At 34.7% G+C, this 18,867-nt stretch overlaps 1 protein-coding gene across 1 annotated transcript in view; it reads left to right on the top strand.

The window, feature by feature from the left end:
- Window positions 1-17,928, top strand: part of LOC123672000 — a 34,528-nt gene extending 16,600 nt beyond the window's left edge. The window contains exons 4-9 of the mRNA XM_045605939.1: window positions 2,610-2,897; window positions 10,229-10,807; window positions 12,751-14,863; window positions 14,932-16,159; window positions 16,880-17,104; window positions 17,477-17,928. Of these exons, the coding sequence (XP_045461895.1) occupies window positions 2,610-2,897; window positions 10,229-10,807; window positions 12,751-14,863; window positions 14,932-16,159; window positions 16,880-17,104; window positions 17,477-17,608 (4,565 nt within the window). The 3' untranslated portion in view covers window positions 17,609-17,928. The remainder of the gene's footprint in view (window positions 1-2,609; window positions 2,898-10,228; window positions 10,808-12,750; window positions 14,864-14,931; window positions 16,160-16,879; window positions 17,105-17,476) is intronic.
- Window positions 17,929-18,867: the final 939 nt, after the last annotated feature.

An 18,867-nucleotide genomic window follows, 5' to 3' on the forward strand; every position in this document is an offset into this window, starting at 1 on the left:
TTATTGAACTATATTCAGTGGAAAAAGAAGTTCTTTATTGCACTAGTGCAATAAAGGTTTTATTGCACTCATCTGTCATTCTACTTCAACGTACTGTCATCATGACAAACAAATATTTCAGCCTGAAGGAAATAACGATGTACAGTTACCAAGTACTAGTACGTTTACAGCAGTAACAAATCAAGAAGTAGATTTAAAAAATACTTCACTACGAAATATTCATATTGAAAATTGCACCAATTTTTCATTCACTTTCAACATTGAGGGTAAAAATAAAGTTTGAGTTAAATTGTTCGTAACGTATTAGTTCCTGTTTCAATACAAATCGATATTAATGATAAAGTATTCAAATTGCGCTTTTCATGTTCCTACACCTAGTGCTGCACCTCAATAAATCATTTTTTGCTTTTTGCATGAACGTAGAAAAAATGTTGTATGCAACAAGTGCAATAAACATTCACTTTTTGCACTTGTTGCATAAATAACTATTAAACTTAAGCTCAGACTTGGCCACACTTTTGGTCTCAGAAACTTTACATATTTGCATTTATAGTCCTATCTAGTGATCATGCATCAGTCATTAAAACTGTGGAAATGAGCTTGTGTTCTTTAAACTGAGTAAATTGATTCAATGTAATTACGACCCTTTTAATTATCCATCATTGGGAAAATCAAAAGAGTACTGAGTCACTTGAGCGTTCGGAGACCACAGAATTGCATATGAGATGTTTTTCATTATGAAGACATTGGAATCGGTTTTTTCATATAAGATGAATTCTCCTCCTGCAACTGCACTTGAAGACTGGAGTGATCATTTCAGATATGTTATTATCCCCGACTTTTGCTTATCTACGAAGAAGAGAAAACTCTCCTAGATGTCGGCTTTCTTACTCTCCGCTAAGGGGACAATTCCCTCTAGTACCTGCCGCCTCTATTGGCCTGTCCATAGCCTCCTAGAAAATTTCTTACTGCCCTTGCTGCACCTGAAAGAACAGCTGTATACATTTATTATTATAATATTACATATATTATGTATATATTATTGTATATTACATATACAGTGTGGTCCGATGAAAATTTAACACCTCGATTTTCTTGCTTTAAAATGAAAATGTGAAAAATCGCTCGGACCCGTCAATTTCTGATTCGAGGGGAAACCACTTTCTCGCTCTTCGCATCCCCGTAACTGCAACCCCCTAACGGCAGTGAGTACAACCCCTTGATTTTGAATAGGGATGGGAAGTGTTGCGATACCTCACTTTGAAGATCTTATCGAGTTCTTTCTGATTCTAAAATTTTGCTTCAAAATTTCCATGGATAACGAAATGACAGGTTGAATAGTGGAGGGGTATTTACTACTAAATACATTTGAAATGTGTCGGATACGAATGATATTCTAGAGATAAAAGTCCACATGACCTAGTTCGCTTTTATCTCATTATAGATGTATACTTTGAAACGAAATTTTGGGGTCAGATACTACAAGAATGATGAAAGTGGTTAAGGTGTTTCCCCTCGAATCAGAAATTGACGAGTCAAGTGATTTTCCACACAAGTCAGAAAATCGAGGTGTTAAATTTTCGTTGGACCACCCTATATACTCACTAACTCCTAGTTCCATGATATTTCTCTTTAGATTTTACGGTACCAAACGCGTGGTTGAGATGATAGGTGGAATTATTTTTGTTAGTTATTCGCTACTGGCGCTTTATCTCAAATTTGAGGTCCATATATTTTTCTTTGTTTTTACCTCTTTTTAGCACATTTTGTTATTTGGAATTGCTACAGCAATTATTTAGTTTCGTTATCCAGGATGGTCTCCGTTCGGTACTTGTATAGCACTTTTTTGCGGTATGTATTAGTTCTTATCACTTTTTCAGTATGTATTAGTCCTAATATAGTTGCCAATTTTTGGTGGAGCATTTTTCCTACTGCATCGTGTCTCTCTTCATATTCATTTCCTTCGATCATTTGACATCCTCCCGTGATATGTTAGATTGTTTCGTTTGTTGGACATCCGTAACAACATCGAACCTTACTGATACTCGGATTCTTTATGATATGTTTGCAGTAGTTTCTCGTTGGGATCACTTGATCTTGGATGGCTAGGAGAAATTCTTCCGTTTCTGGATACATTGCACCTGATGTGAGCTAATAGTTCGAAGCTTCAATATTGATATAATCCTAGTTCAACTTCTTGGAATGTCTTCAATGCAGAGACTTATCTCCCATCTTCACAGTTTTTCTTCGACTGTCTGGTGGTGACCTCTGATGTACTTGCTTGATCTATGAAGTATGCTCGCAGGTTTTCTATCTGATCATGAGCAAGTTCCATGATGTTCATTAGACCCTTGTCTCCTTTATTCCTCGGCAGTGTTGTCCTTTCAATGCTGCTCGTTTGCTTTTGCCATCAACTTTCTCAATTTGCTTTGCAAAACAAAACTTCTTTTCGGGTGCCGTCTTAAAAGGGCTGTAACTAAGCAGGGAGGGGGCTCAAAAAAAAGTATATTACACTATTTTTTGACGAGGAATCGCCCCTACATATTTTCGCAACTATTCATATACATCCCCTATAAGGAAATTCCTCATAATATATCAACGTGTTTCAGGAACAAGGGTGACATTGGCGCAAGGAAATGGAGATACCAAGTTTGGTACCGTTCGTTGCTACTCCACAACAACTTCGAGCAATTTGAAATCCGCCAACACGAACAGTCAGATCAGGGCAGGAACAGTCCGTGTAACATCATCCTCAAGACCATCCATTTTGCCTGCCAACGCCGATCCTTATGACCTAATGAGAAGATCCAGACTGAATTCCACCACCGAAATATCTTTACCTGTTAGAGGACGTAGTGTCTCACCGACCAAAAGGAATAGTGGATTGACAGCTTCAGGTAATTTAGTTTGACTCTGTACTTTATTTTACTCTTGATAGTGACAGATTTGTTTCAAGCTCCATTTATTCAATGTTCATATACAGGGTGTCCCGGGAAGAATGCGACAATGAATGAAGATCATCATGGAGGACTTGTATCAAAAGGTTTCAATCGCCTGAGTGCCTTCGTTCGGGATATACAGGGTGATGTTCATATCATGAGTGAAATTTCACAGTTCAATAACTTTTTAACTAATCGATCGAATCATTTCAAATTTTGAAGTTTCATCACCCTTCACTATCGCCTTCCTTCAATATTTCTGAATTTGAGTAAATTAGATCCGGACTAGGAAAATTTCAGATTTTTCCTATCTACGTGAATATTGGATCACCCTGTACGTGAACATTATGATTTTTTCCGTTTTCGCATTCACAAAGAATTAATTCATAATAAATATTCTAAATCTCTACTTGGCACGGTCATACAGGGTGAACAATAAATATTTCCTTTGAAGTGATTTTTTTTAGTTCAATAACTCTTCAAATAATCCACCGAATAACTTCAAATTTTGAAGTTTTGTCACCGTTTACTATTGCCTTCCTTCAAAATTTCTGAAATCGAATTAATCAGATTCGGACTAGGGAAATTTTAGAAACTTTTTTATTTTCATGAATATTGTATCACCCTGTACGTTGATATCATGATTTTTTTTTCTTTTTCATAGCCACAAATAATTAATTCATAATAAAAATTTTAAATCTCTGCTCGGTATCGTCATGCATTTCCTTATGAAGGAAATTTCATAGTTCAAGATAACTTGAATTTATCGGTAGAATTATTTCGAGATTTGCAGTTTTACACCCTTTACGAATGCCCTCTCTGAATTTTTCTCAAATTATTCAAGGAAGCTTTCAATCCTTAAACTGGATAAAGAATAGAACATATACAGCTAATAAATTGAAAATGATGAATCAAAAACAAAATAAATGAAATATTTTCAGTTCAGCAGGAATCGTTCAAAATTGTATCCCTCCATTTCAATACATTATTGAGTACGTTGATATAGTTGTTCCACATAGTTCGGTTGAGATTTAATAATATCGCAAATATCAGTAATTCTTTATAGCAGACTGTAAGTCTGTACCGCATAATAAATAATCCAAGGGTGTCAGATGAAGGAATCGAGGAGGCAAAGCCACATTTCCACTTTGCCAATCCATCTGTTTTCAAAAGTCTCAGTCAAATATTCGCGCACTTTGCCTGGTTAGTGCGCATTAGCTCCATCATGTTGCAGCCACAATGTTTCCAATGGAATGTTTTCTAACAAACAACATTATGTTTCTAAAAATTTTCATAAATTTCTCCTATCCATCTATTTTAAAAAATATTAGGGCAAATAAAATTGTTGTGGTAGATACCGCACCAAACATTGAGCGAGAATCTAACTTGGAAATTTTTATGAATCACTGATTTTTTATCTCAAGGCGATGTAGAATTCTCTTCTGTTTTTGCCTTGCAAGCAGCTGTTCACAAGCAGACAAACGCCGTTCAACATCTCTCGGCTTCAACTCGTACGGCACCCAATTTGCTTGTTTCTGAATCATTCCCATGACTTTCAGGCGTTCGAAATTGCTTGTTGGGTCACTCCCAATTGATCATGCTAATTCTTATTGCGTTTGACACGAGTCTCGATCAAGTAATGCCTCCAATTCTGCATCTTCGAAGAGTTTCTCTCTTCCACCGCCATGCTGGTCTTCGACGTCAAAAATTACCGTTTTTGAAGCGTTGAAATCACTCTCGGCACGTTCTTTCACAATAGTGGCCTCACCATATGTATGCTATTTGAAAGCATTCGATGAGCTTCAGCCGCAGATTTCTTCATATTGAAGAAGAAAATTAAAACCTCCCGCAAATGACGAGAATTTGGTTCGTAAGCTGACATGCAATCGATAATAACTTTATAGTGCAGACACAAATCGACTAATATTTCGATGGCGTTATGTTTACAAATAACTAAGCTTATTGTATGACATCTACGAACTATTTATTTTTACTACCACTACAGTCGATAAACCACAGTGGCCACAAGCGTGGTCTCGATTTTGATAAGCTGAGCTTAAATATGGCGGCCCTTCATTTACATTCTCCATTTACCTGATTTTTGGAATTTATTCAAAATGTAAGGCTCATTTCATTTAGTCACTGTAGTATTTTTCAGTTAAATAAGTTTGTTCTATATACAATCAAATACTATGAAGCCGAAGCCCAATAATTTCGATTTTGACGTGTGTCAGTTCAGTTTAGTCAATAGTATCCGTTTTAACGACGTTTCCATTCGCCACTTTTAGGCTCAATTCGAACGAATAGTCGCCAGTATGTTTAATTAAGTCACTATAACTAACACTTACCGCTACAGCCATCTATTGCAAAACGTCGACAGCAAAGTTGTACACCTAATATTTGTTTATTAAATTTTTGAATCTGTGTGCTGTCTGAGATGCGTTATTTCGAATTTTAATTTCAATTTTGCGACAGGGTTTGGGTTATATTATTGTTTTAATGCTCATGGAAAAAGTATTTTGTTTTGCTTTGTAAGTTAGGTTGAGGAGGGTTAGATGATGAAAAAAATAGACGCTTGGTTAAGGTTTATTGTACGATACTCAATGATATTCTCTACCTAATTCATGCGAGCTTAATCTCGCTCCCGAAAGTGTAGAGATTTTAAAGCATTTAATTTTAATTTGAGGTCATCTATCTCCACTAAACCGTTGTCTCTCACGTCACCAGTCACCCTCTATAATATTTATGGACCTTAACCTCATTTCATTCGAATATGTAATCAGGAAAATATTTAGTACTAGTAGTAGTGAAATATTGCATAATTCTTTTATATATTCTTGTGGAATTTTCTATGGCTCCAGTGCGTACGTAATCGACATAAAATTGAAAAAAATTGCACGAGACTTCCAAATTTGAATTTGTCATTTTTTATAAGGTCTACCGCACGGACAGAATTAATTTGACGCAAAAAACTTGGATATTACGAATTTACTGACGAAATGATACAGCGATCGAATCAAAGACAAAGACGAGCGCACAAGAACATTTCGTCCGTATCTGTATACAGTTCTCACTGCCTCAATCTAATTCTAGAGGTCGAGAGTCGGGGTGAACTATTTCGAAACAGCTTACTAGGCGTTTTCACGCAATGACCTTTGACCGCATCCATGCCGTGGCTTTACTTCCTCAAGAAGACCCTAGAGAGGTTGATGTCCTCGGAACACAACTGGAAAATTATTTTACTATGAATTATTGAATTATGGGTGGACTTGCTATCATTCACACAGGAATTTCGAAAATTATTTGAGGAAAATTATTTGAGGAAATAATTTTAATTACTGGGTACGAAATTACGGTAAATTAATGATTAACATATATTTTGTAATTGAAATACTTTACTGTATCTCTTTGTAATGGAAACGCCTGAAATTCGTCAACATTAATAATTATTTTTTAATCATAAAACTCGGACATTTTTCTCTGAAACATAACCAATGAAGATAAAAACTTTTCCATCACAATTTGTTTTCTTTGAATTCTATAGAAACTGCAAAATAGGGTTCTCCAATCAGAGGTTCCATTTTAAATAGCTCGTTATCTGCGCAGCTGTCACTTCTGAAGTTCTCATCTTTTGACATTTGACAATTACAAACTACGCCTTCACTGAAAATGGAAGATCCACGCTCCAACAATGAATTGAAATTGTTGAAATTCACTACAAAAATGGTGAAATTTATAGTTCTTTTTGACCAACTCTAGTGGAACTGGTGAAAAAATTTGAGCTATTGGAACAAGTTAAGGCTCATTTTCATGGTGGCACTACTATTCCGATAATGCTAGCATGATAGTTACTGTTGCAGGCACTATCACCATATAAACTAATTGATATACTATCACCATATAAACTAATTGATAGTTACTATCGTGACAGTTACTATCAGGGCCGTCGTTGGGGGTAGACAGGGTAGGCGGTCGCCTAGGGCGGCAAAATTCGAGGGCGCTTGATCAGCAAAAATTACATGTGTAGAAATTCAATTGACCGAATGAGATTTAATCTAGTCAACAACAACTGGAAGGAATACCGACAAATTGCCTACCTCATGTGGGACGAAGGGTCAGAGATCACACCTGTTCCTTGCGCCTCGAGTTTATAATGGTATCCCTCAAGTTTTGAAGATTCCTAGTATAATTACTGCATTTAAGAAGAAAATAAAAAGTTGGATCCTGAGTCAGTCAAGACACTTCATAGCCAGTATAATCGACATAAGAACACCTATAACACACCGAATCAGTAGTCCTGGAGTCGTCAGTCTACTCGTGTAGCACCTTTAATCTGCCGTCTGTTGAGAATTCGTGGAAATTACGTCAAGACTTTTAAACTTGTACTTTTTTTTTTTTTGATTCTCACACAAGGTTTAATCCTCCGGGAGCTCACCTTCGAGAAAATTTGATTTCTGTTTGTTTCATGTCACGATTTTTTTTTTTTCTTTCAATATTTTCTTACATTGTAAAATGACTGTATTTTGTTTTGAATGTAGACTAATCATGAAATAAACATTATTATTATTATTTAAATAACATCAAAAACTACTAAAGGCGCCGCATTATGCATTATTCTCATAAATATCCAGATGTGGCGTGATCCCCTCATAGTGCTGTTTACGAGTTATTTACGCTAAAAAAACACAAGCACTTATCAGGCTTGTCAGCGTTCGCTTCACGTTGCCGAATTTTATTGCCACTTGGGGTTCTGGATTATTTTCTTTTCAATTCTCTAATCAGAATGTTGATTTCTCAGAATGAAATGCAAAATATAAGAAAACAATTCCATTACATCACTTCTCACTGATCCATCTTAAGAAATATAAGATGTTTCGTTATTTCATACCACATTCCATTATTTTATAATATTCTTCATTTTTATTATCAAATTAACTAGTGTTAGGCGTGGGCGCATTTGAATTCAATAATGGTTCATCCGCATCATCATTGTTTTACTTGATCATCTTAAACAAAAAAAAAACAAATTTTCAAGCTTTTTCTAAAATCGAAATCACTGGAAGAACGAATTAAATAATTTTTTTTTGATTTAAACAAATTTCTCAAATGATTTTTTTTCATGAAATTTACTAATCTTGAAAATCTTTGCATCGTGAATATCTGTGACATCTATATTCGAATTAAAAATAATAATAATTAATTTGCAAAATGGGTCATTGCCTAGGGCGGCAGTTTGGCTAGCAACGGCCTTGGTTACTATCACCGTGAAAATTAATGGTGTGAGGAATCGAAACCGTGTACGTCGCTCAATAACAACTGAGAATGTTGTATCTGGTAGTATTGTTGAAAATGCAGGCTTGTCAATCCCTCGTCAACCTCGGGAATTGATTGATAATTTTGTATGGTCGAAATTTGAAGATATTGATGTGGATGGCACACAAGCAACGAAACAATCGCAATTCTACAAGGAAAGTTTCCTAGCCATGTTATTTCTCGAAGAGGTGATCTCAATTTGCCACCGAGATCTTGTGATTTAACACCTTTAGACCTTGTCTTTGATGCCACGTAAAAGATAAGGTCTATGCTAAAGTTGCACAATCAACTAAAAACCTTAGAATTGAATTCGTGAAGTTATCGAGGACGTACAGCTACAAATATGCGAATTGGTCATGAAATTTTAATGGTAAAAATTATACATGGTAGTTCCTAATTGGATGTCAATCTTTATGGGAGTGATTGTTGGGCCCATTTCAAGAAAAAAACTTTATATGAACATATGTCCTAAACGTCTTACCTTTCGAAATACAGGGTGGTAAAATTTTCGAAAATGAATAATTTATTATTAATATCTACAATATCACTTCAGATATTTTAATGAAATTTGTCTTTGTCCTACATGTACTATGAATCAAGAGGCATTTTTAATGTATAACTATTTTTTAATTTCCACCAGTGGCGTTCGTACGTAATTTGACCTGTCTATTTTGGCAGACATTGATGGTACGCCACAGATTTTTCCTGAAATAAAAATTATTATAGGAATTCCCAATCATTTCTCACAAAAGTTGATTATCTGACTCTTTTCAATATGATGCACAGTTTTCGTTTGAAAAAATAAAAACCGTTTCTCAGCATGATCATAACAATATCGTCACATACATATGACAATATCACCATGCAGAGACATACGTAGACTTTATTTTTTCTTTATTTTGATAACTTTACCACCCTGGATCTCAGTTTTTTCTAAAAATCACCCCATAAATATTGACATTCAATTAGGAAACACCTTGTATGGTGCTGCAACCCTGCAACCATAGGTGTGGCGGCCATTTGGTTGATATCGTTTTACATCGTTAGGGCATCCTTAAAAATAACGATATAATGAAGTGAATTTCAGAGGATATAGGTATGAGGTTTCAGTATGACATGAAAAAACGATTATATTTTGAGAGAAATCAATGAATTTTATTTCCATGAAAAAAACCATTCATTGATTTCTCTAAAAATATTCTTGTTTTTTTTTTAATCATAATGAAACCTCATATATCCTCTGAAATTCACATCATCGATGAAGTGTAAAAAAAATTATATTGACTTCTAGATGAAGTTGTGCCAACAATCAATCGAATTCGAGAGAAACAGAACCTAATTATGTGAAAAATAATATCGATTGATATTATTTGAAATCACGATGAAAGATTTACATTTTCGGCATTTTCGCTTAAACTGAACGCCCACAGTCCAAATTATTCTTTGATATAGAACTTTATATTCAATTTCCATCAAATATATTCTTTTATTATCATTTGAAAACATCATGAGGCGCCTAGAAAAAAAGGCCAAAGAAACTTGTAGCATTGAAATTTTTATCAGGGTAATTTCAAATTAGCCTTGCGAGTATTTTAATTGCCTATGCCTATTTTGAGAGAAATACGAGAATCCTGTACCATTCGACACCGCACCGAGTATTTTATGTTATATCTTCGAATTAGGTTTCATTATCGGAAAACATATCGCTTTTAAATACCTGCTAATTAGCGTTGGCTTTCCGATGAGGAAATCATTCTGCCATTGTCGGTATCCATTTCTTTGTTAGTTCGCCATTATCACATTTCTTCGGTGATAATCACCTCTTCGTAAGTCTGTTGTAAGAAGCCAATTATGAAATAATTAAAATGGAGATAAACTATTCTACGCTCGACTACCTACAATTTTAATCCATAGTCACGCGAAAAGTGAAGCAGCAATGCTTTTCCGCTGACCAATAATTGCTCGTTAATTTTTAGGGAGGCGTTCAATCCTGGAATGCAACATCAACCCTTACGAACTGATGTCCACGGAAGCAGAACAGCCGGCACAGGACAGCAGTATAACTTTTGTCAATGGTCAGAGAATAAGAATAAGGCCACCGGCTCCAGAACCGGATTACGAGGACGTGGAAGAAAACCCGTCTCCAGAAAAGTATCCAGCCGATTATACAACAAATGATCCGGTCGACAATGCCTCTAAACTGTCCAGACCTAAACCCAATCGAATTGCACCTGATCCACCACCAGTCTCTCCTCTAGGAAAAGAGTTTGATAGAGGCAGCCCCTTCAAGTCGATTCTGAAGAAGTCGTCACGTTCTAGTGAATCAAAAATGCTTACATATTCTGGACGAACGAAGGCAGGTTCACATTTTTATCTCCCCTTGCCCAATTCGACAAGGAAAAAGGTGCAGTTTCTTGTTGAGCATTCAGATTATGGTGAAAATTCGAATGAAGTTGTCGACGATAAACCTTCAAGCCTTGAAGTTCAAGAATCTCAAGAAACTAAAGAGATAGAACGTTTCGAGGAAGAGAACGAAGAGTTTTCGAATTCGGATGGTGAGTTTGAATCTTGATATTCGTACTTGTTTAAATTATTTTAAGTTTCATTTTGAATGGCTCATATTTTGTACTGATTTCCATCTACAAGATTTTCATCGAAATAGCCGAAAAAGTTCAATGTTTCAGGAATAAAGATTATTCTAACAAATTACCAAAAATTTGACATAGGGTGGAAATATTGAAAAAACTTCCCCTCAATAGAAATATAATAATATACAATCATTATAATGAAATACTATGATGGAATTTGCTCTTTGATTTCGAAAGATTTCTTTCTAAAATAAATATATTTGCGAACCCATCGATTAAATGGAATAAAGCATGGATAAACAAATCAAAGAAAGAAGTATTAAATACTATAATCGAACATGAAAGTCGTTTTCAATTTTCAATGTTTTTTATGTTAAAATTTCTATTCAATATTTTCGAGTACATACATAAAAGGGTAGCTTCTATTCTGCTTTTTATGTAATCTATTTATTCAGTAACATTATTGAAGTAACGTTTGCCCCAAATGTTTGGACAAAATTTTCAACTATATGAAAAAATTTTGAAAATTCTTGTTGTCGAGTCGACTTAGAAAAGAACAGTCAATCAATAATTTTTAAATTTAAATTACAGTTTACGAAGTCTATCGTGTCGTAATGACTTATACCTAAATTGAAGCTTAGAAAAAGTCTTTATAATTCATTTGGGCAGATGACTTGAGCTCAAATTTTTTGACTTTTTGCGAATCTATTTATTTTGCGGTGTAGGATATATAGTACAATAGCAGAATGTGAGAAAGGTTTACCATACCTAAATATTTCGAAGAGTTGAAAATCTTGACTGTCATCTGGACTTGGAGCAAATCAATTAATCTAATGCCAAAAAAAATTGGCTTTAGAAAAGTCTCACGGCGTTAGAGTTTCAGTTTCAGTTTACTTTGAGATTTTTTAAGGCAATGACAAATTACGCACTGAAAATATCAGAGTGTCCGGACAATGTGAAATTTAAGCAAACATCCAGATTTTTCAGTTTGATGCGTGATATCAAATGAAGAGACTTTTCATGACTTGTATGGCACGAATAAGAGGTGAAGCAGTAGACACTCAAAGAAATGTTCACAACTAAGTAACAAAATTGTTAAATTTTATTCACTAGAATCATGCATAGGTAGATATGACATTTTAGGCGGACTTTTTATTATGCATGTGTCACTCAAAATTAGTTGAATTCTGACAACATACCTTTAATGCTATAACAAATTTAATTGGAAATGAAAATTTTGTTGTTTGTTAAACTTTTAATTACACCAGTTCTGAAAAATTGACTTTAGTCATGTTTCCTTCATCGTTTTGATAAGTACATTTTATCAATAACTTTTCAACGAAATTCAGAGGTGAAAGTTAAATAATAACTATTTTTCGTACACACCATCAATGAGTCAATTATATTCTTCTATAAAGGGTGAGTTTTAAACTTGTACATATATTTCAACCGAAAACTTCTGAAGTCAAATGAAACACTTTTTTCCTTTACTATTTTTTTCCAATTCGATATTTTTTCTCACTTTGTATAGACGGGCATTATGGAGTTGACCGGACTTCGACGGAATCTTATATTCGGATAAGATTCACTACAGAATAATAAACTATATTCCGAAAAACTTTTCCTTCAATTTCATTCCATTTGCGAGATATAACTAAAATTAAATTTTGTCATGAATTTTCAACAGCCTGTATCTTTTCAATATAGTCGAATCGGAAAAAATGGCAAAGACAAAAGTGTTTCCTTTGACATCAGGAATATTCGGTTGTATATTTGTACAAGTCAAAGACTCACCCTGTAAGTTGATCATCAAGGTAATTTTCATAATTGTCCAATTGAATTAGGAGCTCCACTATCATTAATTGTTTTATGTATATTAAAATTGAATGATATCTGATGTTTTTCCACAGATAACGAGCACAAAGTTTGTACTTTGCGCCGGAGTACCAGCGAAAGATTCAAGGTAGAACCTAAAAAGGTAGTTTTCCTCGACACAATGGCTATCCGAGTGAAGCCATCACGTGGAGATTCACGTGAAACCTTCAACAATTGTGATCTGCAAAAACTAGATGGTTTGGTACCTAAGCGAAAATTGAGCCCAAGACCCAAAGAGCCACCTCCTCTTCCTCCACCATTAGAACAAGATGCTGGTTCGATTGAAAACTCTCCTAGTATGGTCAAGGCGACGACACCTGAAGAAATTAAAAGTAATGAATTGCTACAACCTCTAACTCCTCCTAAGAGAGAACCAAAACGAACTATACAAAGAAAAGTTTCTGAAGAAAACACCGAAATGATACCAGAAAAAAGAGCTGAAATTATGAAGGAGCAAGAAAAAATACTTCCTGAAGAGAATTGTGAAACAGAAAAATTAGACAATCACAATTCTAATTCATCCAACAGTGAATGTTTTGAGGATTCACTCCTCAAGAAAAATTCTACCAGTCTTCAATCACCAATATCTGAAAATATTGAATTGCCTTCTGGATCTGAAAAACCTATACTCCAGCAAAAAGCCAAATCTGAGCGCATTTTGATGCAGGATAACTCAATTCTGAAATCAGATATCAAAGAAATCAGAGAAAAATTTGAAAGCCCAAAAAAAATTGAAAAAATACCTCAAGCTCCTCCTCGTAAACGAAGTAACAATAAACAACCAGCAATGAATATTCAGATCGTAACTGAAATGCCCAAAATAAAAGACGATGTCAAGCAAAATGAAAATATTCAGAAAAGAGATGATGATGATAATGTATTCTTGGAGGAAACTATTGCATTTTCATCACATAAGGAAAATTTAAATCCTTTTATTTCTGAACAAGTAACTGCAGAAATTCTTAGCAATAATAAGGGGGAATTAGAATATAACCAACAACTTAAAAAAGAAGATGAAGATAAATCTCAGGCTATTAGTAGGAAAGATGAAATTTCTGGATCAGTATCTCCAATAGCGGATTATAATAATAAAACTGTAGTTCAAATCACACCTTCTTCTTCACCGGTACACAGAATTCAGATCAGGAATGAATTTCCAGAAATTTCTAATGTACAAACCATCACAATATCAGAGAATACACAAAGAAAAACTTCCATAATGATCAATGGAGATGACTGTTACTCCACAGTCAACGTGAACGATGACGTCCCGATTTATCAGTCATCGGTAGTTGTGACAGGGCACTGCTTAACAGAACACAGTCCTATGAATAATAGAAGGAGTAGTTCTGTTTATATTACAGGAACATTCGAAGAAGAAAATTCTTCGAAAGCGAAACATTTCTGCTTAACTGAAGCAGAGAACAACTCTAAAAACGAATCCTATAATTGTACATGTAGAAATAGTTCCATTGAAAACACCAAAGAAAAAGAGGAAAATCAAGTTGTGGCGAATGTATTCGATTCCATAAACGACGTAAGGCCTGATGATAAAACTGAGAAAAAAGTTGACTGTTGTATTAGACCTTCAACACCAGATATGTTGAGAGAGATTCTCAGAGATCCTGTTGAAGCAGTTAAGCGCAACCTAGTCCCTCATATCTGTGGAAAATCAGATCTGCAAAGGAGACCACGCGACTTAAAATTGAAGAACTACTACCCGATGATATCGCTGAAAGAATCAGAAACAATATGTCTCAAAGAAAATCCGTCCAAAGATGAGAGATCCCCACTTCGACCTTGGAATTTCGACTCTCTCATGGAAGACGATAAGGATGCCTGCTCTGAGCACAGTTCCTCAACTCAATATGAGTTCGTAGACCCCGGTTCTGACTGCTACACTGACCACAGCAATAGGAGTTCCGTGACTGAAGAAGAGCTGTCAAACAGAACAAAATTTTATGAGCTTCTCGCTGATTCAGCACTACTGGAAGTTTCGGAAAATGAGGATCATCATTACGAATGCATCAACAGAAATGATAACGATCCGATTTATGAAGAAATTGAAATTCCACCTCCTCTTCCATCTAACCCTCCACCTATAAATTTATTGGATGATCTGAAGTTGGATAAAGAGTTCACTACTAGGTAAGTTGTATTCTGTTCTTCAGTTTTCAAAGGCATTCATTGAGATTAATTAATACGCATATTTTCAGGTCTATTTTCGAAGGTGCCTCGAAATACGACATACTCAGTTATTTAGTCGATGCCAAAGAGAGGGGTTTAGTTCTAGAGGATTCCTACACCTTCTCCAGTATAGCTGATGATTCGAAGGAATCTAGTCCCAAAATATGTCATATAAATAGCGCTAGCGATCTCAGTGAAGACAACTCATTAGTTATCTCAGGATCTCTCGATGAAAAAAATCAATTCTCCAAATCTTCAGAAGTTGAAAGGAATGACTCGGGAGTAGGTTCAGAAACAAGCAAGAGCTCTCTGAGTAAATACAGGTTGAAACCAATAGCTTCTTCACTATGTGAAGATTGTGAAACACGCCTTGAGAATTTAGATGAAGATGACCAAATGCTCTGCCGAAAATGTTCCAAAAAGAGGAGTGAAAGGAAGGAGATAATTATGGAAATCGTTGAAACTGAAGAGAAATATAGTAAGGACCTTCAAATTATTTTGGAGGAATTCTACCAACCAATGCTCGTTGCTGGTTTACTCACGCCTGAGCAATTGTCTACTATATTCTTGAACGCTGAGGAACTTTTAGAAAACAGCCAGTCTTTAGCTGAAAGGCTACGAGATGCTGTGGAAATAGCGGTAGAACAGGGCGATGAGGATTTATTGACTGTCAATATTGGAAAATTGTTCCTAGAAGCTGCTCCCATGCTTCATGCCTTCGAGACGTATTGCGTGAGGCAGGGTCCAGCAAGCCTACTCCTTGCAAGTCTCGAAAAAGAGAAAGAACTGTTGAGAATATTTCTACGTGTTTCTCAAATGGAAAACACATTACTGCGAAGAATGAACTTGAATTCGTTCCTTATGGTACCAGTGCAGAGAGTTACTAAGTATCCCCTTTTACTTGCCAGACTATACAAGGTCACTCCTAATCATAACGAAGTCAGGGAACAACTCAAAGAAGCACAACATAAAATAGAACTCCATTTGAATCACATGAATTCGCAAACGAAGGATGTACCGAGTAAGTTATGGAGAAGAATTGGAAGTAGTTCAGGAAGAAGGCCAAGTACCGAGATGGATTTGGTGAATATAAAATTGAGAAAAATTGCTGTTGACGTATTAGAATGGAACCATGAGGAAGCCAAGTTTGCGTTGGAGGGAAAATTGTGGTTTACACAACCAACAGACAACAATTGGAGGAAGGGCAGAACTATAAAATTATCTCCTGTAAATGCATTGCTGGTTATCAACGGAAAGGTCTGTTTATTTTTGATAATCAATATTTTGTCGGTCTCTGTTCAATTGTGAGTTGTTTCAACAATAACAACATTTTCCATTCAAATTTTTTTGTAATAAATCTTTTTTTATGTTAATTCACTACTTCATAATATTCTTTGATATCATTTTTGACTTATAAGCGCTCGTTCTCCAAACCGATCATTTTATCAGTTTGTCTCAAAGTTCGTAATTGTCTTTGAGCCGAAAACTTTTTCAAACTATAAGATTTGGTACACGGTTATGAAACCAGATCAGAGTCATAAAAAATCAATAAGAATATCAAATCAAAAGAACGAGGAAAGCACTGACCTTTACTCAGGAGCATTTGAACGCCCATTCATTTATGTGCCAATAACAACCTTGAACACCCCAGAACTGTATATAGATTTATATGATCTCTAAATTGACTCGAAGCCCTCGAAGGCTTCTGACTTTACGTCACTGCTTTGTGGATTTTTTTTAAATCCTATTGTCAGTATTTCGGAGACATTGAGTTTTGGGATGTAGCATAATGAGCCTTTTGAGTTCTATATCTCTCATAAAAATCGTTTAGAAAAAAATACATTTCTTGAAAACTCTCAATGCCCACATTTTTTACAATATTGGAATAAATCATTGAAAATTTTCAAAGAAATCGATAATTTTATGTTTAGATTTACCAATTTGATGTAATACACTGATGTTAATTCTCGTTTTCAGTTAGCAAATACCAGTAAATCAGAACGAGAAGAAAATGCCCTGATATTTCCTAAACATTCTCCGACCAGAGAAGCAGCTCTTCTTCTTGTTAGAGACAAGAATGGTCGCTATTCTCTACTAAGAGACCCATTATATCTTGACCGTTGTGTCATTGCTTCAGATCCTGCCTGGCAAAGTTATTTTGAGGTGCAGGAATTGCTCGGGAAAGATACATTCATTTTCAAGGTATAGGAGTTTTGTTTATAAGTTAATACATTATTTTCGTTATTCTAGCTCATTTATTGGTATTCACAGCAATCAAACTCTCTGATCACTTTTTGGAAATTGAAATATCAAAATTTTTCACATAATATTTTCAATAGGAATTGCTCGAAAAATCATATAAAAACTTTCTGTGATCTAAATATGAACATTTTCTTAGATTGCGAACGGATAAGTTGAAACTGAAATAATGCTTCAATCGTCAAAATTCTAGATTAAATATTTGATATTGGACTGGACCAAATCATTTCTCAGTTTTATTTTTTTGAAATAATCATCTCTGAAATATAAAATCTGATGTCCCAAAGAATATCATCTAATTATATTGCTTTTTAGGCTGAAGATGAGGAGCAGACGAAGATATGGTACCAGCAGCTGCAATTCCATGCCCAGGGTATGGGTTCTTGGAGAAAACGACGAAACGCACTTGCCAATATAATGATGAACGGAATGGGTCTCAGACTGTGAAAATATAAAGAAAAATATATAATTTATTTTTACTTGTTCGAATAGTATCCAATACAAAGCTTTAATTCGACTTGTAAGACGATGAACTTCAATTGATCCCATCCATGTTATTTCAAACACTGATAATAATAGTAATTTAGCTGTGATATTTTCTGGAAATGGGTTTATGGGCGTATATATATATATATATAAATAAATAAATAAATAATTTTAATATTATCTTTTTAGCTTTTTATAACTATTTAATGTATTTTATTGCAGTAACTATGTATACTTGTATAGTACCTATTTGAAATAAATATCCAAGAAATATTTCACTTCATTCAGACATTTTCTTCGAATTTTATGAGAAGGAATATTCTTGAGTATTATTTTTTCAACAGAAAAAGATATAATTATATTATCATAACAATTATTATGAGTTTCAAATTTTCGACACCTATAATCATTATATTAAATTTAAGTTGTATATGTATTTCTTGAGAAAGTTTTATTCAATATTTTTCAACGTTTGAAATCCGTCTTTGAATTCGATTTTCAGGGTTGGTTCAGATGTACGGCAGTTGAGTTCATATGGGAGGTCGAAAGTTTATTTTACTGATCATTTTTGATCGAAATGTTGTATTTAGATGAGAGATAACAATTTTAAACTTCATGCAGAATTCCATATTGATTATTGCGTCACCAAAAACAGAACAAATTCAATAACAATATCGAAAAATACCAAATATTTCAATCCGCGACTACACAACGAAATACCCAAATTTTCGGTGATATTTTCCATCGGATCGAGATTTAATAATAATAATATAACTTTATTTCCCGTCTGAAAGCGTTGTCTGAATATTCAAACAGAAAATCGAAAAAATGCCTAATATGGTTATATGTCAATGTCAACTGATCCGGCCGAGATTAAATTTTGCGCTTATTTTCATTAGAATTCGTGGTCAAGAGAGCTATGGAAAAATTAGAATGGATTTTCTGTGATTACGAGTAGCGCTCAGCTTGAACCATATCATTAACAATTGTTCACATCGAATCTGGGAATTATATATGGTAGGTAGGTACAAGCTAAGCGCTTCTTGTAATCACAGAAAATCAACTCTTATTTCTCCACAGCACTCTTGACCACGAATAAATAAACGCACTTTATAACAATTTTAAGCTTGATGCAACATTTTTTTTTTCAAGAAGGTTGGAAATTGGTTGCATTGTAAAGTTGGTATATTATAAAAACCGTTTCAGGTTGAACGGGAAAC

This window comes from Harmonia axyridis, chromosome 2, assembly GCF_914767665.1.
Source record: "Harmonia axyridis chromosome 2, icHarAxyr1.1, whole genome shotgun sequence".
In the NCBI taxonomy this organism is placed as follows: Eukaryota; Metazoa; Arthropoda; class Insecta; order Coleoptera; family Coccinellidae; genus Harmonia; species Harmonia axyridis.